A 24,786-nucleotide genomic window follows, 5' to 3' on the forward strand; every position below is an offset into this window, starting at 1 on the left:
TCCATCCCACTAAACAACGTCTTGCCATTTGCAAAGGCTAAAACCTTGGAGTCATCTTTGAATTCTCTCTCTCTCTCCATCTAACTGCCGCATCTAACTCATCAGCAAATCCTATACTCTACAGTCAGTATAAAAATCACAGCCCTTACCATTTCTGTCCTGGTATAAGCTGCTATCATCTCAGCTAAGATAACTGCAACAACCTCCTAACCGATCTTGCTCTTCCTGTGCCCCCAAGGAGTCCATTTTCAATATAACAGCTAGAGTGACAGTCTTAAAATGTATACCAGAATCCCATGTGGTTCCCCATTTCCATCAAATTAAAATCAATGGCCTTTACAATCACGATACGATCATACACTATAATCCCCAGAGTCCTGTATTATGTTGCTTCCTGGGTCCTATTTATTTAACCTTTTCTCCTGCTTCTCTTCCCCTGCCTCTCTTCATTGTAGCCATCTGGTTGCCTTGCCATTTTCCAAACATATTAGGCATCCTTCTGCTTATGTTCTTTTCCCACATAGCTATATAATCCACTACCTTACCTCCTTTAGATCTTTACTCAAATGTCACTTTATCAGTGAGATCTTCCCCGTTTTAAAATTTCACTCCTCTTTACCATTATTTACTGTCCTTCAGGGTATCTTCCACCTTCTGAAATGCTGCAAGTTTTATTTTCTTTATTGCCTGTTTCCCCTACTAGAATGTAAGCTCTAGAAAGACAGGAAAGCTATTGTTTTTGTTACTATTGAAGCCAGGGTTTAGAAAGTGTGTTAAAGAGCAGGCACTTAAATGTTGGTAGAACTGAATTCCTCCTCTCCCACCTCTTACTTGACCTCCTAAAGCCAGCTTCCATGTTCTACTACTTAGGGTTTAATTCAAGAGTCCCTTTGATTCTTCTTGCCCTCTCTACTGAATTAAAGTTGACTGCTATTTCTTTGACACTCATCCTAGAGTCATGGCATAGAAGAACTGCCAATTTCCATCAGTAATTCTAAATCTGATTTATTTAAATAAACACTTTAGAGCCAATACCCAGGTTTTAAAGAAATAAACCAAATCATCTATTGCACGTCTTTCCTTTTTTTTTTTTTTTTTTGAGACTAGGTCTTGCTCTGTCACCCAGGCTGGAGTGCAGTGGCACAATCTTGGCTCACTGCAACCTCTGCCTCCTGGGTTCAAGTAATTCTCAAGCCTCAGCCACCCAAATAGTTGGGATTACAGGCGTGTGCCACCACGCTTGGCTAATTTTTGTATTTTCAATAGAGACAGGGTTTCGCCATGTTGGCCAGGCTGGTCTTTAGCTCCTGGCCTCATGTGATCCGCCTGCCTTGGCCTCCCAAAGTGCTGGGATTACAGGCATGAGCCACTACACTCAGCCTTTCATTTCCTGTTTATATGACATTTTGGGCAAGCTTTACAATCATGATATGATTATATAGTATAATCCCTAGAGTCCTGAGCTAGGAGTTAGTAAACTACAGTGTTAGTTTTAACAAAGCCAATGATTTGAGTTCCAATTCTTTAACGTCTGTCTATCAAATAGAGACTATTTTGGCCCTACTACATAGTGTTTCATAGAGAAATTATTTGTGTACCTATTTTCTTTCCATTGTCTTTGAAGACTGAAGCCGTGTTTTATTCACCTGTGTATGTCACATGCTAAACACAACATTTAGCAGCTAAATTTACATATGCATAAATACAAACTTTTGATATAAGCATAAAATCAGATATGAGGAATTACTTCAGAAAACACATGGTGTAACATAAAAAATACTATTTGTTTTTTTAACACAAAATGAGGTTTAACTGATTCCCAGAGAAAAGGGAGAAATTATAGCCCTTCTCCTAAGGGAGAACACATTTATTTACTTTTTCAGTTTGAAAATTAAAAATAAAACATGATAGTCCATTTTCTTCAATTGTTTTCTTTTCCTTCTTTTCCATGGCCAACAAAACCACTACTTTACCCTATAAAGATCATAAATTTGAAACTTTAAACTTCAGTGCTTCACATTTTCCAGCATCCACGCTCAGTAATACCAAATTCCATCACTTGTTTTGTTCATAGGTCTCAGTTCCATCCTTCTCATTTTTGTTTCTGTAGCCATGATGTTAATTTTAAATTAAGGGGAACACTGCATGTTACTATATTTCAGTAATAAGTGCTGTATTTAGTCTCTTACCAGTACATCATGCACCAATGCTTGATATGTCCAAGTATGATGTAAAGGAGTTGCCAAATCTATGTTTCTGTCAACAAGGACTAATAAGGGCCTCTGGAAGCTGTAAATATATATGTTAAAAAAATTACATAACTCTTGATACCAGTGTATACATCTAAAATATTCTACTACTTTCCAGTATATGCCATTTTGATATGAATAATAGTATGCTAATATTGACAATTCATAATACTTTGTTTTTTAGTATATGTGCTGCTGAAGCAAGCACCACAATACTTTGCTTTTTGTTAAGACAGAGTCTTGCTCTGTCATCCAGGCCGGAGTGCAGTGGTGTGATCATAGCTAAGTGCAGCCTTGAACTCCTGGGCTCAACCAATCCTTCTGCCTCGGCTTCTGGAGTAGCTGGGACTACAGGCGTGCACCACCGCACACCTGGCTAATTTTTAAACATTTTTATAGAGATGGGGGAGGCTGGCTTTTAAAAAACAAATTTAACATGGTCACACAATTACAGTAATGCTTTGGACTACTTAGAGCTTGTGTACGATGCCAGATTATAAATTTTACTTAGGAAACTATTTTTTTTTGAGACTCTGTCACCCAGGTTGGAGTGTAGCGGCACAATCACAGGTCACTGCAGCCTTGACCTCTCAGGCTCAAGCACTCCTCCCACCTCAGCCTCCCAATTAGCTGAGACTCCAGGTGTGCACCACCACTCTTGGCTAATTTTTAAATTTTTTTTAGAGATGGGGGCGACTAACCACGTTGCCCAGGTTGATCTTGAATGCCTAGGCTCAAGTGATCCTCCCACCTTGGCCTCCCAAAGCACTAGGATTACAGGCGTGAGCTATCATGCCCTGCCAGGAAACTTTAAGGAAAAAAATCTATATAAATATTTCTATAGAATAATTTTTGTAGTTAGCAAAATAATAAGCTGCTTCTACTCAGATGTTTTTGACATTTTTGTAAAAAAGGCAATAAGGAATAGTTATTGTCAGTTTCAGGGAAAACAGAGCGTAGGAGCTTATAAATTTACACAAATGTTTGACAGTTTCATAAATTAGAATTTTTTTCCTATAAACACAAACTCAAAAAAGCAGACCCCGGAGAAAAGCCTCAAAAAACTCTATACCACTATAATATACAAAATGAAAACATAATGCCATAACGGTACCTAATTATATTATTATCCCCTTATCAGAGAAGGCATACGACACCTCATGTACTGTTACTCCATTATTACAATTCAGATGTGAAATAAACTACCACCGAAAGCAAACTGAGGCACAGTCATTTGGTTACCATGTGTCTACAGAAGTTTTAGAGATCTGCTTTAGAGGCACTATCATATCAGGAGTACACACCACTTTTCAAAAGGCATCACTATCTGTTTACAATATTTCCTTTTGCAATAGACTTATTATTATTTTAGTAACTCATTACACTCTTCTGGGTATAGGACAGTGGACCAAACTACATTGACTCTGGGATAAAAAGTCAGAGTGGCACCCTCGCAATCTACTGTGATTTATTACACCAGAGCTAGATGGAAGGTAAGGGAGGATGGCCTACCGCAGGGTTTCTTAGCCCTAGCACTACTGACATTTGGGGCTGGATAATTTCTTGTTATAGGGGGTTGTGGTGTGCATTATAGGATGTTTAGCAGCATCCTACAATGTATACTACAAGATTCTAGTAACACCTACCAGTTATGACAACCAAACACGTCTCCAGACATTACCAAATGGCTATGGGAGGCAAAAACTGCCTTTAGTTGAAAATCACCAGCCTATGGTTGGATTCAAATGTATTTAACAATAGTCCAGCAAGATTGTGACCACTAATGAAAACGATTAAGAAATACATCCAACAAGTTGAGAAACAAGACGCCCATATTATGATAATGTGAATAAATTTAAAAAAATTATCCAAATAAAACAGTGCCTTTATATTGGTTTCTAAGGCCTATACCAGAGAGCTACAAAAAGGGAACTATTAAGTAAGATATGACACAGTGGTTGGTTCTGTTAAAAAAAAAAAAAAAAAAGATCAGGTGAGAGTTTGATGTTTTTCTTCTACCTAATGAGAAACATTTTGAAGAATATTTAAGACAAGCAATGAAATCACAGAACCATTTAAAATAATGTGGAAACTGAGACAGTTAACCAAACAATTGAAACACAGTGCTAGTGTGAACTCCAAATTATACAAGTAGTTTATAAGGCTGTAGGAGACACCAAATTGACTTGAAGTCTATAGAAGGTTATTATGAAATTATTATTTCTAGTGGGCAGTTATTTCTCTGTGCATCTATTTATTCTCACAGGCTTTATTTATTAATTCATCTAAACTGGGGTTAAGAATTAATTTTCCAGAATATAATCTCTTCTTTAAACAATTCTCAGCCATTTGAGTGGGTTTCTTTACTTCTTTACTCCATTACTATTAACAATCAAAAGTTAAATATACTATAATGTATAGGGTTTTTTAGTATTTCTATTCAATAATAAGCAGCCAAAAACATTGGCATTACTTATGCTAGAAATGCTAACAATAATAAAATGTTTTGTAAGTTTAGGCTATTAGTATTTAAGTATAAAATGGAAATTAGATTAATAAAGGTGGAAACAGATATAAGTAATCACAAGTGTTTCACTCTGAAAAATTACCAAGCGGTTTAACGATAATTGAAATAAAATGGCTTCTGACCTTCAAAGCCTTATACACAGAAAAATTTTTCTTATAGATAAAATGCTTAGATGATAAATAGATAAAATTTTATCTCATAGATAAAATGCTTAAATGATAAAATGCTTAGAAATTTTTACCAAAAGAAGGTAAATTGAATAAAATATTCCACTTGTATTTTAAGAACAATTTGAGTCAAAACCTTGATCCTGATTAGCTCATTAAAAAGAAACAAATTTCAATTACAAGGATATTCTATCAGCCAAGAAAAGTAACAAAAAAACTCTACAAACATTTTTAAGTCTTATAAATGTATTTAATAACAGTAATACCTGAATTGGCCAGCTCCAAGTGTATCACCTGTAAAAAGACTGTTTCTTGCATCTCTTAGATTTTCTCGAAGTTTCTTGTCTAGTTTCTGAAAAATAAAATTTTAGATTAACTCAAGTTTCATATAACTTTATGGAGATTAATTCATAATGTGTTTTTAGTTTCATAACCAAGAAACCTGGAATTTCTTTACAAATAGCAAATCTAAAATCTAAATATTTTAGCTCCTTCTTACCACTTCGATATCATCATAACTTGGACTTAACAAAGATCAGTGCCTTTTCCACTGTGAGTCAGGCCTGATTTCACTAATAAGAACTTTTCATTGACTAATTTTACTTTGGCTATGGGAAATGCTTTGCAGTAATGACCCACACTCTTTTCCTAAGCGTGACTGTTTTATCAAGGAAGGTGTCTATATGGAGAAAATGTTGACTTGGGTGGGTAGGAGTGAACAAAGTAGTGGTGGGTACAAGAAGCCTCAGAAGAGAAATGGAACATATGAAAGAAGGCAGTCTTCCACCAGTCAGTAATTCACTTGGGCTAATAAAATTCCAAAATAACTTCCTTCTTTTTCAGTAATTCTATAATTTCTCTAATCCCTTACTCATTTCTTAATCTTCAAAGCACATTTATGAACACTTACTTTATACTTAATATTTTACTTCAATATAGTGGGATAGCAAAAAGCACTTCATTTTAAAAATGGTTATGATTAGTAATAAATATTTGCTAAATGAAGTTAAATATTAAGTAATCTGGGGGATCAAATAAGTGTAAAATACTGCTTGGAGAGACAAGGTTGAATGAGGAATACACACTTTAGTTTTAAAAAAAGAAATAGGACTAGAATAGCACACTGGAGTAAATAATTTTACTTTCTCACATGGAAGTAAATGATTACTTTTTATCTTCGGTGCAATCTCAATGTAATAAAATAAAAATATCTGCTATTGGTACTTACAACCAAGCAATCATATATTTAAATATTAACAAAACACTTGCCTTACTTGTGGGAAAACAATTCACACAATGTTATTTATCTCCACGTGATAGCTGCATGAACTTACCACTGCTACCATTTCTGCTGCTGTTCCTCTTGAACATCTGATTATAGGAACAGCACCTATAGAATGTTAGAAATGTTAGAAATGATCTTGGCTCTTAGTTAAAATAGATACTTATAAAATACATCAGCATCAAAAATAACACATGTGACAGATACATACAATTTCACGTTATATACATGATTTTATGTATTTATTTTTCCACTTTTTTTAATTTTAAAAAAATTAAAAAATATATTTAGGGGGTACAAGTACAGGCTTCTTACATGCATATATTGCATAATGGTGATGTCTGGGCTTTTAGTGCACCCATCACCCAAATAGTGAACACTGTACTCAAAAGGTAATTTTCAACCCTCCCCCGACAAGCACACATAAAAGGATTTATAATGTCCCCTACAAGCTCACATAAAAGGATTTATAATTTCCCCCACAAGCTCACATAAAAGGATTTATAATTTCAAGGGTAAAAGCAAGTTTCAGAAATGAACCTTCCCATTAATAAAGAAAACAACAGGGAGTCAGAAGAAAACTATTTTTATATGGAGCTGACCAATTAGTGTGACTGCGTTTTTTCCAATGGATTGACTAAATCAGTATTTTGATCCCCTCTGGGCACTTTCTTTTCTTTTCTTTTTTTTTCTGGGATGGGGTGTCACTCTGTCACCCAGGCTAGGAGGCCGGAGTGTAGTGGTGCAGTCATGGCTAGCCTTGACCTGCTGGGCTCAAACCATCCTCCCACCTCAGCTTCCTGAGTAGCTGGGACTGCAGGCACAGGCCACCAAGCCTGGCTAATTTGGCAAAACTCTGTCTCTACAAAAATTGCAAAATATTTGCTGGGCATGGTGGTGTATGCCTGTGGTTCCAGCTACTTGAAAGGGAGACAAGGTTTCACTATGCTGTCCAGGCTGGTCTGAGCTCAAGTGATCCTGCTACCTCAACCACCTAAAGTGCTGGGATAACAGGTGTGAGCCTCTGCACCTGGTCTAGGCAGTTTCAATACATAAGCTTACTCTACTCACAGGACTCACGTTAATTTGACTTAAAAGAAAAGAATGAAAAGAGCTTAGCTAATTTAGCAGTTCGGGGACTGCTAGTTTTTGTTTATTTTACGAATGGACAATAAAAAATTGTAGGTTTTTTTAAATACCAATTTAAATAATAGAAAACACATTATTCATATAGGTTGAAATCCTAAACAGAAAAAAAGTCCAACTGCACTGAAAGTCTCATAAGACAAACTGAGAACACTGTAATATTTATATGCTGAAATTGTCACATTTTAGATTCTACAGGAAATATGAATATACTCAGTCAAATGCAAAAGTAAAAACACAAAATAGCAAATTTTTCAAAACTGTGTTTTCTTTTGATGGCAAAAGTTACAAATGTTTGTAATAAAAAATTTAAATAACATTAGAAATGTATAAACTTAACCCTCTTGATTCCAGCCCTCACAACCCCCATTAGAATTAGAAATGGATGCTTCCAGGTTGTTTTCTACATATAGTCTACTAAGTCCGTGTGTATATGTAAAAAAACAAAAATACGATAGTATATATACTGTTCTAAAACTTGTTTTTCCCCATGTAACAATTTAGTGTTGACATCCTTCTATGTCAAATTGTCAATAATTTCAATTTCTCCTTTGAAAAATTAATCACTGGCCGGGCGTGGTGGCTCATGCCTGTAATCCCAGCACTTTGGGAGGCTGAGGCAGGTGGATCACCTGAGGTCAGGAGTTCGAGACCAGCCTGGCCAACATGGTGAAACCCCGTCTCTGCTAAAAATACAAAAATTAGCCAGGAGTGGTAGAGCATGCCTATAATCCCAGCTACTCAGGAGGCTGAGGCAGGAGAATCGCTTGAACCTGGGAGGCAGAGGTTGCAGTACAACCTCCCTAGCATTTCACAAAATTTTACAGACTGTGTGGGGTGACAAAATAGAAAATTATGTCTGTTTAACACTAAAAGTTGTATACCTGTGCTTTCTTTATATATAAAACAACAAAAACAACAACAAACCATGTGAGGGCAATGAAAGCAGTTCAAAGCAGGCAGAAACTGGAGGGGTTAACTCTTGAAAGAAGAGAATCACATAAGGTAATATATATTGTTAACCAGCTTTTCTCCTGAGGGTACTTGACACATTACATGGCACACAGGGCAAAGAACTCAAGCAGAAAACAGGAAAATTACTGAGCTGAACAATCAAAGATTGGAGCTCAGGGCTAGAAATTATGGGGGGAAAAAAATCCCTGAAAGGAGGGAGCCATACAATTTGCATATAAATTCTCTACATGTCTAAACATTTGTCTAAATCTTAAGACTATACATGGTAGCTCTTAATTTTTTTTGTGACATAGAGATTTTATTAATCTAGTGTGAGAATCATTTTAACAAAAAGGTTTTAAGTGTCTAAAAAATTAAAATGGCAATTAGGCTTTTAAACTGATCCATTAGTGATAGTAAAGCACAAAATCATATATTAGATACTAAACACAATTTTAGACAATCTACATCAGTGCTTTACATTTTGAATCAAGGAAACCAGAAGTTGTTTCTTTGAAAGAATAAACAAGATAGGTAGACCACTAGTTCGGTCAACAAAGAAGAAAAGAGACGATCCAAATAAACACAATGAGAAATGACAAGGGTAACATTATCATCGACCCCAGAGAAATATAAAAAACCCTCAGAGACTATTACAAACACCTCTATGAACACAAACTAGAAAACCTAACAGAAATGAATAAATTTCTGGAAACATACAACCTGCCAAGGTTTAACAAGGAAGAAACTGAAGTTCTGGAATAACAAATTCCAAAACTGAATCAGTAATAAAAAACCTACAAACCAGAAAAAGCCCTGGACCAGATGGATTCACAGCCAAATTCTAACAGATATACAAAGAAGAGCTGGTACTGATACTACTAATATTATTCCAAAAAATCGAGGAGGAGGGACTCTTCCCTAACTCATTCAATGAAGCCAGTATCATTCTCACACCAAAACCTAGCAGAGACACAACAAAAAAATAAAACTTCAGTCTGATACCCCTGATGAATACAGGTGCAAAAATCTTCACCAGAATATTAGCAAACTGAATCCAAAAAAATGAATGCACCACGATCAAGTAGGCTTTATTCCCAGGATGCAAGGTTGATTCAACACATGCAAATCAGTAAATGTGATTCATTACATAAAAAGAACTAACAAAAACCATATGATCATCTCAACAGACACAGAAAAGGCTTTTGAAAAAATTCACCATCACTTCATTTAAAAAACCCTCAGCTGGGCGTGGTGGCTCACGCCTGTAATCCCAGCACTTTGGGAGGCCGAGGCAGGTGGATCACGAGGTCAAGAGATCAAGACCATCCTGACCAACATGATGAAACCCTGTCTCTAGTAAAAATACAAAAATTAGCTGGGCGTGGTGGTGTGTGCCTGTAGTCCCAGCTACTCGGGAGGCTGAGGCAGAATTGCTTGAACCCAGGAGGTGGAGGTTGCAGTGAGCTGAGGTTGCACCACTGCACTCCAGCCTAGCGACAGAGTGAGACTTCATCTAAAACAAAAACAAAAAAAAACAAAAAAACACTCTCAACAAATTAGGCAACGAAGAAACATACCTCAAAATAGTAAGAGCAATCTATGACAAACACACAGCCAATGTCATAATAAATGGGCAAAAGCTGTAAGCATTCCCCCTGAGAACTTGAATAAGACAAGGACACCCACTCCCATTTAACATAGTACTGGAAGTTGTAGCCAAAGCAATCAGGCAAGAGAAAGAAATAAAAGGCATCCTAATAGCAAGAGAGGAAGTCCCACTACCTCTTTGCAGGTTATATGATCTTATACCTCACAAATTCCATACTCTCTGCCCAAAGGCTCCCAGAATTAATAAGCAGCTTTGGTAAAGTTTCAGGATGCAAAAGTCAATGTACAAAAACCAGGAACATTTCTATACACCAATAATATCCAAGCTAAGAGCCAAATCAAAAATGCAATCCCATTCACAATAGCCACAAAAAGAAGAAAATACCTAGGAACACAGCTAATTAGGGGTGAGAGAGCTCTACAACAAGAACTACAAAATGAAAAGAAATCAGAGATGACACAAACAAATGGAAAAACATTCCATGTTCATGGATAAGAAGACTCAATATTAAAATGGCCATACTGCCAAAACAATTTACAAATTCAGTGCTACTCCTACCAAACTACCAATGCCAGTTTTCCCAGAATTAGAAAAAGCTTTTCTAAAAGTCATACAGAACCAAAAAAGAGCCTGAATAGCCAAAGCAAATCTAAGCAAAAATAACAAAGCTGGGAGCATTACACAACCTAACTTCAAAATATACTACTACGTGGCTTTTACTGTAGTAACCAATACAGCATGGTACAAAAACAGACACACAGACCAATGGAACAGGTTAGAGAGCCCAGAAATAAAGCCACACACCTACAACCATCTGATCTTCGACAATGTCAATAATAAAAAGCAATAGGGAAAGAACTCCCTATTCAGTAAGTGGTGCTGGGATAACTGGCTAGCTATACCTGGAGATTAAAAACTGAACCCCTTCCTTTCACCATATACAAAAATAAACTCAAAATGGATTAAAGACTTAAATGTAAGACCCCAAACTATAAAAATCCTAGAAGAAAACCTAGACACCATTTTGAACACAGGCCTTGGCAAAGATTTCATGCTGAAGTCTCCAAAAACAATCACCAGAAAAACAAAAACAGACAAATTGGACCTAATTAAACTAAAGAGCTTCTGCATGGCAAAAGAAACTATCAGCAAAGTGAATGGACAACCTACAGAATGGGAAAAAATATTTGCGAACTATGCATCCAACAGAATTTATAAGGAACTTAAACAAATCAACAAGCAAAAACAACCCCATTAGAAATGGGCAAAGGACAGGAACAGACACTTCTCAAGAAAAAAAAAAAGGACATACGTGGCCAGCAAGCATATGAAAAAATGCTCAACATCACTAATCATTAGAGAAATGAAAATCAAAACCACAATGAGATACCATCTCACACCAGTCAGAATGTCTATTATTAAAAAGTCAAAAAATAACAGATGTTGGTGAGGTTGCAGAGGAAAGGGAACACTTATACGCTGTTGGTGGGAATGTAAATTAGTTCAGCCACTGTGGAAAGCAATTTGGAGGCTTCTCAAAGAACTTAAAACAGAACTACCATTCAACTCAGCAATCCCATTACTGGGTATATAGCCAAAATAATATAACTCATTCTACGAAAAAGACACATCTATCCACACGTTCATTGCCATAATATTCACAATAGCAAAGACATGGAATCAACCTAGATGCCTATCAAGGGTGGACTGGATAAACAATTTGTGATACACATACATCATGGAATACTATAGAGCCATAAAAAAGAGTGAAATCATATGCTTTGCAGCAACATAGATATAGCTGGAGGCCATCATTCTAAGGGAATTAACAGAAACGAAACAAAACATCCTATGTTCTCACTTGTAAGTGGGAGCTAAACAAAAAGAAAAGACACAAAGATAAGAATAACAGATACTGGGGTCTACCTGAGCAGAGAGGATGAAGGTCAAAAAACTCCCTATCAGGTACCATGCCCATGGCCTGGGTGACGAATTCATTTGTACACCAAACCCCAGTGACACACAATTTACCCATGTAACAAACTTGCACATGTATCCCCCAAACCTAAAATAAAAGTTGAAAATAAGAAAAAAAAAATTAAAAATAAATTTTGAAGGTGTAGGTAGATTAGTATTATATACATAATATTTTCTGGAGCCTTGGGCACCTGAACTTAATAGTTACCAAACATTTATTTCTCTATTTAGAAATGTGTTTGAAATTTTTCATAATGAAATATTAAAAGAAAATTAACAGGCACATAGGTGAAGTCACCACCAAGCCATTCAAATAATATGGTGGAAAATTATAACTACCAAAGACATCTAAAATGACAACTCAATAGATCTGCTAAATGTTAAGAGAACCACATCAAGTTATTGGAAGAACTGTTTTTATATACTATTGAATATATATTTTACTCTACTCGAGAACCTCTAGAGAGCCAAGTAAGTGAGAAAGAATCATATTACAGTGTAATACATTAAAATTACTTGTTAAATAATTTACTTTGAAGAATAACCAGAAAGACTGGAAAACTTACCCAGGGTAACAAAAAAGCAGAAGAGGCTGTCAACTATAGTGTCCATAACAGTTTCCATTTCCGTGTCTGTGATATCTGGCCTGTTAATGGCTAAAATGACATAGGAAAAGGAGAAAAAGTTGACCCAAACTTATGCCTCATCTTTATAAAACTCCTAAAATTATTACTAAACTCTTAATGGATATACAATAAAACTCAGCAAGTTAAATTTTTTGGTTAAAATTTTTTTTTTTTTTCAGACAGGATCTTGCTCTGTCACCCAGGAGGGAGTGCAGAGACATAATCATGGCTTACTGCAGCCTCAGCCTCCTGGGCTCAAGTGATCCTCCCATCTCAGCCTTCAGAGTAGCTGGGACCACAGGCACATGCCACTATGCCCTGCTAATTAAACAATTTTTTTGGTAGAGATAGGTCTCTCTATGTTGCCCAGGCTGGTCTTGAACTCCTGGGCTCAAGTGATCCTCCTACCTTGGCCTCCCAAAGGACTAGGATTATAGGCATGAGCCACCACACTCCGCCTGCTTTAAACTTCTTTTAAGTGAACAAATACGTGTTAAAAATTATACCACCTCAAAGAGAAAAATAAATAACCACAACAAACTACCTTAATACCAGACATTAGGAGACTACTAATAAGAAAAACAACCCCACGATGTAAACTTACAAAATTTTTGCCAGAGCAAACAGGAAAATAAATATCATATTCCATGGTTTTATTCATAAACACTAGATGGCCTCAAGAAACTACTGATTCTGTTACCCAACTATAGCCAGAAAAGGAAATGCAAATAAATGATGGCACAACCAACATCGCATATCATTTTCTTTATATTAAGTTATATAAATTTCTCTTCTAACCTACAAGAGTGTATATAAGTAGTTCCCAAACTTTATTGAGTATAAGAATCACCCAGGGGGCCGGGTGCTGTGGCTCACGCTTGTAATCCCAGCACTTTGGGAGGCCGAGGCGGGTGGATCACGAGGTCAGGAGATCGAGACCACGGTGAAACTCCATCTCTACTAAAAATACAAAAAATTAGCCGGGCATGGTGGCGGGCGCCTGTAGTCCCAGCTACTCGGAGAGGCTGAGGCAGGAGAATGGCGTGAACCCGGGAGGCGGAGCTTGCAGTGAGCCGAGATCGCGCCACTGCACTCCAGCCTGGGTGACAGCGCAAGACTCCGTCTCAAAAAAAAAAAGAATCACCCAGGGAATATGGGGAAAAATTCTCTGGAAGTTTTTAAAAATTAAAGATTCTTATCCCTTTCCTTTAGGGATTCTGTATGGATATGAATAATTCTAAAAAACCTATAATTTTGAGGCTGGGTGTGGTGGCTCACACCTGTAATCCCAGCACTCTGGGAGGCTGAGGTGGGCAGATCACCTAAGGTTAGGAGTTTGAGACTATCCTGGCTAACACGGTGAAACCCCGTCTCTACTAAAAATAAAAAAAATTAGCCAGGTGTGGTGGCACAAGCCTGTAATCCCAGCTACTTGGGAGGCTGAGGCAGGAGGATTGCTTGAACCTGGGAGACAGAGGTTGCAGTGAGCTGAGATCATACTACTGCACTCCAGTCTGGGCGACAGAGGAGACTCTGTCTGGTGGGGGGTAGCGAACCTATAATTTTGACAAGCACCTCAGGCAATTTTAATGCAAATAGGCCTTGGGGCTACACTTTAAGAAACATTGCTGTGTAGACTGTCTTTGACAAAGACCTTGACTTACTTATTTTCCTTTCACAATATCAAGGCCCAGTGTCTGATGAAGTATATCAATAACTATATGCTGAAAGATTAGTGTCTAAACTATTATCTACAAAGTATTTTTAATGTCCCAATATCCTGAAAGTGAAATCACACATAAAATTTAATACCAGTTGTGGTTACCATAAGAGGAAAGCAGAATTCAACTGGATATCTCCAAGTATCTACAGAAAGCATGGCCCACCCAGACAACACATAATAAAAGAATTCAATCAGGCAACACAGAATCTAAAAGAAGGAAATGGGCCATTACTCAGGTGTTGCCAATACCATCTATTTCAATCAGATGAAATCAATATCATAAAGGATACAATTTGCATTATGTGCATTCAGGGGATATCAATTCAAGGAAACATACCCAATTCATTTAATTAATCAGTGGCACAAGTGATCTGTAGACACTTCAAACCTTTTAGTTAAATCACTTGTACATTTTTGTTAATTACTGGCACTAGAAAAATCTACATGGAAGCATCCAGCCCTTGAGTCCTATACCCTAGTTCCACATCTCTGAATGAAAAGTAACCCTAACAGTCATAAACTGCTAATCAATAACCTCAACTCAACTTGAGATAACAGCTTGCTTTGTCTAAGATAGCAGCCTTAGTTTGAGTGAGATAATAAATCTGCTTGCTCCCAATCCATGGAAAGTTTAGAATGAAAAATATTTGCAAATCAATACCATGCTATTAATATAATCATATTTAGGAATATCTGTTTAAAATTTTTAAAGCATTGTAACATTTGAGACAATTAGGTATATGATTACATAATGATAAAGAATGTTATCTCTGGAGTGAGACTGCCTGTGTTTAGTAAGCTGGCTCTACCATTGCCTCAACAAGTTACTTAATAGCTATGTCTCTGTTTTCTCATCTTGAAAATGGAAATAATTTCTACTTCATAAAGTTATTCTGAGGAGTAAATTAGCCCATATTGTAACATGCTTAAAACACTGATTGGCATAGAGCAAGCTATTACTATTATCATTATTGAGAATCTGGGTGATTAGCCATGTGATTACACTTTAAAATTTGTAATTAATCTCAAACATGTGATCTTTTAAAAAAGCTGGCAGGTATAAAAAATGTAATTAAATTTATAAGAATACGAATATTTAGCAAATTTTACACTCATTACTAATTTAATTATTTTTAAAGAATTATTTAAACACTTGGGCAGATTTTGCTTGTTAGAATTATAAACTTGTCTGGTCTGGTATATGAAGTACAGTACCAAAAAAAAAAAACCACTTAATATTCTGAATTTATTAATAAAATTTAAAATGTTTAAAGGAATTCAACACACCAAGTTTTCTGATTAAACTTGTTAAAGGGGACTGATTAGGAGAATTTAATCTGTTCAGTATGAGTTAATCCATCAAGAATAAAGATGCTTGTTTTTACTTTACCAGATTTATAAACAATATAACACAATTCATATTCAATTTAAAGGCTTAAGGAAAACTAGGTTTTAAAATATATAACTTAAATAAGTTGCTAATTCATTTAAAATGCAACTGTAAATAGATTTCTGTGAATAATAACCATTGTCAAAAATCTCTCACATGAACAGTTCAGCAAATACTTATATCCTTTTAAGGAATTTCCATAAGAACAGATGCTCTAGAGCTCAATGAAACTAAAAGATTCATTCTCTTCTCTCAGGGAGCTTATCATCTGGTTCCAGTGTTTTATAAGCACAGAGAAGCAAGCTAACTTGTTCTTGTCCAAGATCAAAGTACTAGATGATAAATTTGAAATCTGCTACTAAAATATTGTCTAACTTGCCATGAGTGAACCATTCATGCAAGTTGCTGTGGGGGTACAGAAAAGGTCAGAGAATTGGTACTTCTTTGAGTTTACAAAACAGGTTTATTAACGTTTAAATGTAATAAAATTCAGTCTGAGCCTTGTTTTCTCCGTGTGCTTTTAAAAAGCTTCTATAGCTCTACTGCTGTAAACAAGCTGGTTTTGAAGTCCTTTAAACATACTCACCTCACCTTTTTCTTACAGTATACCATTCATTTTGTTAACAAAGAATTGCAACATTTCTATTTTTACATACCACGATATGAAACAAGCTCCTTATTTTGATTACATAATACAAACATATCATCTTCCAAAGTAATAAAATTGAGATATTGGTCAAAAACCTAGAAACAAAAGAAAAGGTTTACAAATCAATCTTACAATATAGCCATATTGAAAGTAAATTTAGTTTGCTCTAACCTACCAATGGTAGAAATGAAAAAAAAAATCCTAATTACATTCAATAACTAAAAATTGTACTGTTTAACAGCCTAATTGAACAAGAATGAGGAGTAAAGAGTAAGTTAAGGCAATAAAAACAAGCCTTTGGGCAATAAATATGAAGGAGAGTAACATCTTCAGAAAACAAAATTTAAGCAGATATAAGAACTTAAATTGTGGTTGTGATGGGAATGGATATCAATTTTGAAGAAAACATACAATTTTAACAATCGTTTTCATCACATTTTCCTAAGAAAGTCACAGTAACTGTTTTACACCAAGAACTTTTCTAATAAGTGGGAAAAAGTTATGCCAGTTCTTTGGAAGTGCAGAGTAGGAGAAAAATTAAGAGAACTATTTGAAATACACTGAATTTAGTTAACCAAATTAAGGCTGAGTGAGGTGGCTTGCACCTGTAATCCCAGAGCTTTGGGAGGCTGATGTGGGAGGACTGTTTGAGGCCAGAAGTTCGAGACCTGGGCAACATAAAAAAAAAATTAGCTGGGTGGAGTGGTACGAGCCCAGGAGCTGAAGGTTGCAGCAAGCAGTGATTGCACCACTGCATTCCAACCTGGGCGAGTGAGACACTGTCTCAAAACAAAACAAGAAAGAAAACAAAAGTTGTTCCCATTATTTTATGTGAAGTTAATAAATTTTGAGCACAAAGATTAAAGGCATAAGCCTCAAAAACTAATCAGAAATATTAGTGGTCTATTTAAATCTAAGAATGAAAAATCTAACAGTAGAAAAAGAACAGAAAGTATATGCATGGTTGTTTAGTCTTTTATTTGTCCTAGATAGTTGTCTGGAACTTTCATGCATATCTTGTCCAAATTCAAGAAACACAGAGCATAACAGGATTATAACCTGAAATATATTTTACAAATTGATTTATAACTGAAGCTGAACCTGACTAAAAAGTCACTATGATGTAGAATTGCTGGCCTGTCATGGATTCTTTTTCTCTTAATATGCAACAGAGGCACTTTGGATCTCAATATGCAACACGGGCACTTTGGATCCTCTTTCCTAAGTAAAAAAAAGATCTGGAAATAGTATGATGATTATAATGATTACAGATAAAACAATGTCAACATACTTTCAATACAGTTTATGACAATACAACTGTCAAATGATTTCTGAGTTGACCTAAAAATATTATACAAATCACAGACTAAAGCAAAACTCATTCTGCTTTTTATTTCTGTCTTTCAAATTCATTAAATAGTAGGTTCCTTTAGTTTGGCTTATTTTGCCTAGTTCAACTTGAAGATAATTTATATTATCAGAACTCTTTCTAACAGTATTGAGCCTAAACATTTCTGTCGTTCTGGTCATCTGTCAAATAGATATCTATGCCAACTACAGGTTTCAGAACAGTGTTAAATTTTACATTGACAAAATTTCATCAACCAACCAAACTCTCTTACCTTGGCTACTTGTGTTACTGCACTAGCTGCCAACGCTGCATTTGCAATATCTTCCAGTTTACTTCTTGAAATAGCAGAAATAAAATTTAAATAATATGATTCATATAGTTGATTTCGAAGATCCTATCAATACAATGAAAACTTCATTCTTATAGGGTAAAGAAGACCATGAATACATATGTTTCAAATACTATAAGGCAAAGTTATATTTAAATGACAGGATATTTAAATGACAATCAAAAAAAGTATCCCAAGAGAAAAAAGCTTTGAAGTAGTACTGGTTATCAGGTTATCAGATGTAACTAAAATGTTTCTTAATAAAGTAATAAAATTATAATTATATTATCAACAAAATCTCATTAATTACAACACAGTACAAACTGCTTTCATACAGCCTATCTGCATTCTTCTTAAAATATCCAGATATGGCTCACTAATATGGTAAAACGCTTGTTATATTTGGCAGACACGATCTTCAACTGTTTTGGACATGTGATGACACAACAAATCCTTCATTGCACACAGACAAGTTATAAATCCAATTACCAATTCTACAAGTATTTCTTCTCAATTGCTCAAAAGTAGTGTAATTTAAGTTATGCAAATTCTTGAGTCAAATTTACTTATCTTCTTACACTTTCAGCAAATGGATATCGAAATAACCGTATTTCCTCAAATCTAAGATGTCACTGACTGTAACAGGAACCATCATTTTATGTAACACTAAGAATTAATGATGCCAATAAAATTTTGTGACATGATCAATTTTAAGATGCACCTGATTTCAGCGATGTTAAAATGTGAAAAATTGAGGGGTTGGAGCCTTTGTGAGGAAGGTGATCAGGGTAGTGGTTCAATCAAGGTCAAGAGACTATTTATGTATGAGGATTGAGAAATAAGTAATATGTTCACGATACTGGGAACCATGTTTTTCACTCTGAGAAAGGAGTTACAAATTTGTAAAGAGAAGAGGGAAATGCTAGAGTGAATCCTGTGTTACTGAGCTGAAACAGTTTTGGAGGTTATCTGTTTATCTGGATAGGTGAGGAGAAGAGAGGGAGAATTGTAGAAATAAATATAGATATAAAAGTGTATGCATAAATACATAATTTCCTAACTTTTTCCATTGAGAGGACCAAAGAACAGTGACACTCAAATCACAATGAGTATACCTAATGCCTAGATCCTGATTCCTAAATACCATTCTTTACAGAAAGCAACCAGAGCTCCTTAGAAAAATGTCTGAATCCTGGGTTGAGACAGAGAAAGTAAAATCCTAGGCTATATTGGAACATCTCATTGTGCCAGAAAGTAAGGAAGTGGTCAAAGAATGATGTATACATTTCAAAAGGACATATAAGTTCAGCAAGGTTGCAGGATACAAGATAAATATATAAAAATCAATTGAATTTTTATGCAATTGCAATGAACAATCCTAAAAATGGAATTAAGAATTCCATTCATAATAAGCATTAAACACATGAAAGAATAAATTTAACAAAAGAAGCACAAAACTTATGACAAGCTAATCTTAATTTGGAAATTCAAGAAAAGCCAAAACAGTCTGAAAAAAAGTACAAAGTTGGAGGACACAATTTCTCAATTTCAAAACTTGCTATCAAGCAAGAGATATCAACACTGTGTGGTACAGGCATAAGGAAAGACATAGATATCAATGCAATAGAACCGAGAGTTCAGAAATAAAACAAGATATCTGTGGTCAGCTGATTTTTGACGAGGCTGCCAAGACCATTCACTAGGGAAAGAATAGTCTCTTCAATAAATTATGCTGGGACAACTGGATAGCCACATGCAAAAGAATAAAGTTGGATACCTACATCCCACCATATATAAAAATAATGAAAAGGGGAATCAAGACCTACATGTAAGAGCCGAAACTATAAAATTCTTAGAAGAAAACACAAGAATCTGAAATGGTTTCCTAAATATGACACCAAAAGGATAAGCAACTCAAGAAAAAAAACCCGATAAACTGGGCTTCATCAAAATCAAAAATGTTTGTGCTTCAAAGGACATTATCAAGAGAATGAAAAGATAACCCATAGACTGGGAGAAAATATTTACAAATCATAAACTTGTGAGTGTCTAGTATCCAAAATAGAAAAAGAATTCTATCAACTCAACAATAAAAAGACAACCCAATTAAAAACTGGGTGAATGATCTGAATAGATATTTCTCGAAAGACATACAAATGGCCAATACGCAGGTTAAAAGATGCTTAATATCATTAATTATAGAAATGCAAATCAAAACTATAATGAGATGCCACTTCAAACCTATTAGGATGGCTACAATAAAAATATCGGATAGTAAGTGTTCAGCAAGGATCTGGAGAAATCAGAACCCTCATACACTACTGGTGGGACTATAAAACGGTGCAACCACACTTTGGAAAACAGTCTGTTACTAAAAAGGTAAACATAGAGTTATCATTTGACCATGTAATTCTATTCCTATGTGTTTATGGCCACAAGAGAATTGAAAACATGTCCACAGAGAAACCTGCACATGAATATTTATGGCAACATTATTAATAGCCAAAAGGTAGAAACAATCCAGATGTCCATCAGGTGGTAAATGGATGAACAAAATTTGGTACATCCATACAATGGAATATATTCAGCCAAGAAAAGGAATAAGGTACCAATTCATGCTACAATATGGATAAACCTTGGAAACATTATGCTAAGAGAAATCAGCCATATACAAAAGACCACATATTATAGGATTTCATTCATATGTAATGGTCAGAGTAGGAAAATATACAGAAACAGAAGGTAGCTTAGGGATGGAAGGGGATGGGGGAGGGTTTAGGATGTGATAAATGGTACCAGATTTCTTTTTGAGGTAATGACAATGTTCTAAAATTGACTGTGGTGATGGTTGCAAAACTCTGTGACTATATTAAAAACCAATGAACCATACACTTGTGCTCCTTAAATGGGTGAATTGTATGGTATGTAAATTATAATTTCAATAAAGGTGTTATTAAAAAAATGAAAGAAGAAGACATTGCAAGTGGTACCTCTTTCACGAATAGCATACTTGAGTTTACGCAGGGTAAAAGAGAAAGCTGGGCATCATAAAGCTACACAGGACACAAAATTTGCAAACTTCACTAACAATTTAAATAGCAATTTGATTCAACAGTCAGTAACAAAGATGCTGTGACTTGTGGAAGACACTGTTACTTACCTATCCAATATCTATTTTTCTCCCTTTCCTTGCTAAAAGAATCTTGCTAGATTTTCTTTGGGGTGACAATATACTCATCTAAATATTGACTTTTGCAGCCACCCTTGTAACTGATTCTACCCACTGAGAAATAAATAAAGGTCTTCTGGGAGTTTCTGGAAAGGCTTAGCTTTCCTGATCAAAATCAACAGTCAGGGCTGGCACAGTCCATTTCCCTCTTCTTCTTGATGTAAACATAGATTTGATGCCTACAGGTGCAGCAACAAGCAAGACAAGGAAAACCAACAAACTAAAGATGAATGATCAGCGATAGAAGGAGCCTGGGTCTTTGATTACCTTACAGTGCTTCTGCACCAGCGTGGACTTCCTAATCTCACCCTTATTTTAGAAAAGGAAAACCCTATATAAGTTAGAAAGGCAATATACCTAGGCTTTCTGTTTGTTAAAGCCAGACTTAGACTTTACCAGTACAGTGGTCCCCCTTATTTGCAGGGGTTATTTTCTAAGACTCCAGTGGATGCCTGAAACCAGATAGTACTGAACCATGTATGTTTTTTTCCTATACATACATATTTATGGTAAAACTTAATTTATAATTTATAAATTGGGCATAGTAAATGATTAGCAAAAATAGATAGAAATAAAATAGAGCAACTATAAAATATATTCTGTAATGAAAGTTATATGAAATGTGGTCTCTCAAAATACTGTAATATGTTCACTACTGTAATACAGTCAGTACCTGGTTAACTGTGGAAAGTGAAACTGTGGACATGAGAGGACTACTGTATAATACTTCTTCAGCCAAAAGTTTTAAGTCTTTCAGGCTATTTGGAATTCAAAGACAGTCTCAAAAATCAGAGTGAGAAAGTAGGCATAGGCATTTCTGATTTTTCACCCAGGACATCTAGGAATTTTTGTTGAAAAAAAATCTGTTTCCAAATTCAGGAGTCCAGAAAATAAGAACCCATATTACCTGGCACATTCTGTCAATATTTTCTTCAGTTGGCATTACAAAGTATACTGCAGGAACATCTGGAATAGGATCTCGATCAGAGTGTAAAAGCCTAGAAGACATAAGGGAACTAAAACTTATTTTTTTTTAGTCACTTATTTAAACAATATTCCTCAAAATGGGAGTTCACTAGCTCAAGGACAGTAACCAGTGCTCTAAAAGCTCTTGTTGCAATTAATCAGTGAGTTAACCTAGCTTTCTCCCATGTCAGTGTTGATATTATTTATTAGTATTAATAAGACCCTAATTTCTTGTTAGTCTTCATTTGTCCTATTCTGCTCACACTTTTAGTACCGCTTATGGTCAGACATTCTTTTCTACCGACACTCTCCTTGAATGAGAACTAAAACATATTCAAAATCAATCTTATTCCCACTTTTCATAGAAATGTGGTGGTCAGAGGGGAAGGGTGAGTGTGAGGAAAGTGTGGCTCTCGGGAAAATCAGAAAGCTAGGGGATGCAATGAAAAAAATTTTAGAAGCAATTCTTTAGAAGCTATAAAAAAATTTAACCAAACATGAAATCAAATATATTTTTCAAATGAAAGGTATATAAATGTTTCCTTAAAACTTAAAGACAATCTATTTTTGTCTATTTATTGTTTCATAAGAGAATGTAAGCATCTTATAGATTAAGTCACTTTACAGTTTTCTCCTTTTACAATTTAGGAACAATTTCCACGCAAATATCCCAACATCAAGCCACGCTTATATTGAGGAAATTCACCTCTCTCTAGTCATCCTTCTATAATCAAGGAGAAGAGAGGAAAGAGGCACATGCTGCCAGTGTGTCTGTGTTTAATAACTGTTGCCACTGATATCAAGAATGATAATGTGATGGCTGCCATAGGTGGTGGTCTTTTTTACACTGCTTGTCCAACTGCTTAACTGGCTACAACCACCATTTCATACTCTGGAAACTTGTAATTACTGTTTCCTACAAATTAGCCTAAACCAGCTTGCAGAGTATAAAGTAACTGATACAGTATTCTCCAGTAAATAGAGGAGAATGGTTGGAGGCAAAGTACACAAGAGTTCACCATGGTAGCTGTGTAATATTTCCATGCTCTGGTGGCAAGTAGCAAGTTAGGCAGAGATTATGAGACTCTCAAACTGGTAGACTATCCTATTACCCCTGAATGAAGTACTGAGTAAGGCCTCACTTCTGTTAGTTACTGTTACTGAGCCATTACAGTTCAGTAGATAAACAGCACAGAATTAGTAGTCAAGCAATGTGGCCATGGCTCTGTTATTAACTGGTTGTACAAATGTGAGACAATCACTTAAGCCTTCTAAACTTTAGTCCTTCCATTAGTAAATAAAGGAGTTAAACACTTAGTACAGAGACAATGGCACTCAATGTTTATTAATAAACCACAATTTCCAAGGATAGCATCAAGTTAAACTTTACTTCGGTCCATAAGAATTAATACATTATCAAAGCAAATCTGCTTATTTCAGTCTGACATAAAAATGAAAGGAAAACTCATCAAATAACCGTATTTCATGAAACCCAAGGTGGTAACAATTTTAAAACGTAATTTTAAAAATATATTTTATATACTACTGAGAAATAAAAATGCTGCCAGTTATGACATATCATCAGTGATAAGATAGACCCTAATTTCAGAAATATAAAAAAGGACATTTGGAATTGACAAACTATAATAGTCAATTTTAACAAATGCTCATTATACAACTGAAGAATTTGAGCTGATTAAACCAGATTCTGTCAAGTTACTTATCAAAAATCTAAAACCATATTCCCTGTAAGAGTACATTTCAATTCAATATATGATATCATAAAAATTGGTTATAACATCATAAATAGAATGAAATGCAAATAGCTTAGAACACCATAAAATTGGACTCTTTTAATATACAGAAGTATTAGTATCTATCCATGAACACAGTCCTTCTCCAAATGTTCTTTTTTTTTTTTTCACAGAATCTTGCTCTGCTGCCCAGGCCAGAGTATAGTGTCATGATCTCGGCTCACTACAACCTCTGCCTCCTGGGTTCAAGCAATTGTCCTTCCTCAGCCTCCCAAGTAGCTAGGATTACAGGTGGGTATGCCACCATGCCCAGCTAATTTTTGTAGTTTTAGTAGAGACGGGGTTTCACCATGTTGGCCAGGCTGGTCTCGAACTCCTGACCTCAAGTGATCCGCCCACCCTGGCCTCCAGAAGTGCTGGGATTAGTGGCATGAGCCACTGCGCCTGGCCCCTTCTCCAAATGTTCTACTAGGCAAGCCCATAAAGTACTGTAATTTGTTTTATTTTTATTAAACATATCAGAAGCAATATAATCACACAAACTTAACAGTTAAGACAACATAGATAGCCTACTATGGTGATTAACAGTCATTACTTCATAGTCATTTAAATTTTTCATATTAATGATTAATTAGATATTCCTTTTAAAAAAAAAAAATAGTCCCTGGTTCAACTTAGGATTTTTTGACTTTATGATGGTGCAAAAGTAGTGCATATTCAGTAGAAATCATACTTTAAGCACCTATAAAAACATTGTTTTCAACTTTCAGCACTGTAGTCAACAAATTACATGAGATATTCAACAGTTTATTTTTATTTTAATTAATTAATTATTTTTTTTTTAGTTTTGACACAG

General features: G+C 35.4%; 1 protein-coding gene across 3 annotated transcripts in view; it reads right to left on the minus strand.

Annotated features, from left to right (window-relative positions):
• Positions 1-24,786, minus strand: part of SCFD1 (sec1 family domain containing 1) — a 109,338-nt gene that overhangs the window by 75,382 nt on the left and 9,170 nt on the right. For all 3 annotated transcript variants that reach the window (XR_004028055.1, XR_004028056.1, XM_003260713.4), the window contains exons 4-10: positions 22,118-22,208; positions 17,925-18,047; positions 16,310-16,397; positions 12,481-12,570; positions 6,278-6,333; positions 5,210-5,295; positions 2,190-2,289 (exon numbers count right to left, since the gene is read on the minus strand). Coding sequence is in view for 1 of the 3 variants with exons in the window: in XM_003260713.4 (XP_003260761.1) it covers positions 2,190-2,289; positions 5,210-5,295; positions 6,278-6,333; positions 12,481-12,570; positions 16,310-16,397; positions 17,925-18,047; positions 22,118-22,208 (634 nt within the window). In the remaining 2 variants the exon portion in view is untranslated. The remainder of the gene's footprint in view (positions 1-2,189; positions 2,290-5,209; positions 5,296-6,277; positions 6,334-12,480; positions 12,571-16,309; positions 16,398-17,924; positions 18,048-22,117; positions 22,209-24,786) is intronic.

The sequence above is a fragment of the Nomascus leucogenys genome, chromosome 22a (assembly GCF_006542625.1).
Source record: "Nomascus leucogenys isolate Asia chromosome 22a, Asia_NLE_v1, whole genome shotgun sequence".
Taxonomy (NCBI): domain Eukaryota; kingdom Metazoa; phylum Chordata; class Mammalia; order Primates; family Hylobatidae; genus Nomascus; species Nomascus leucogenys.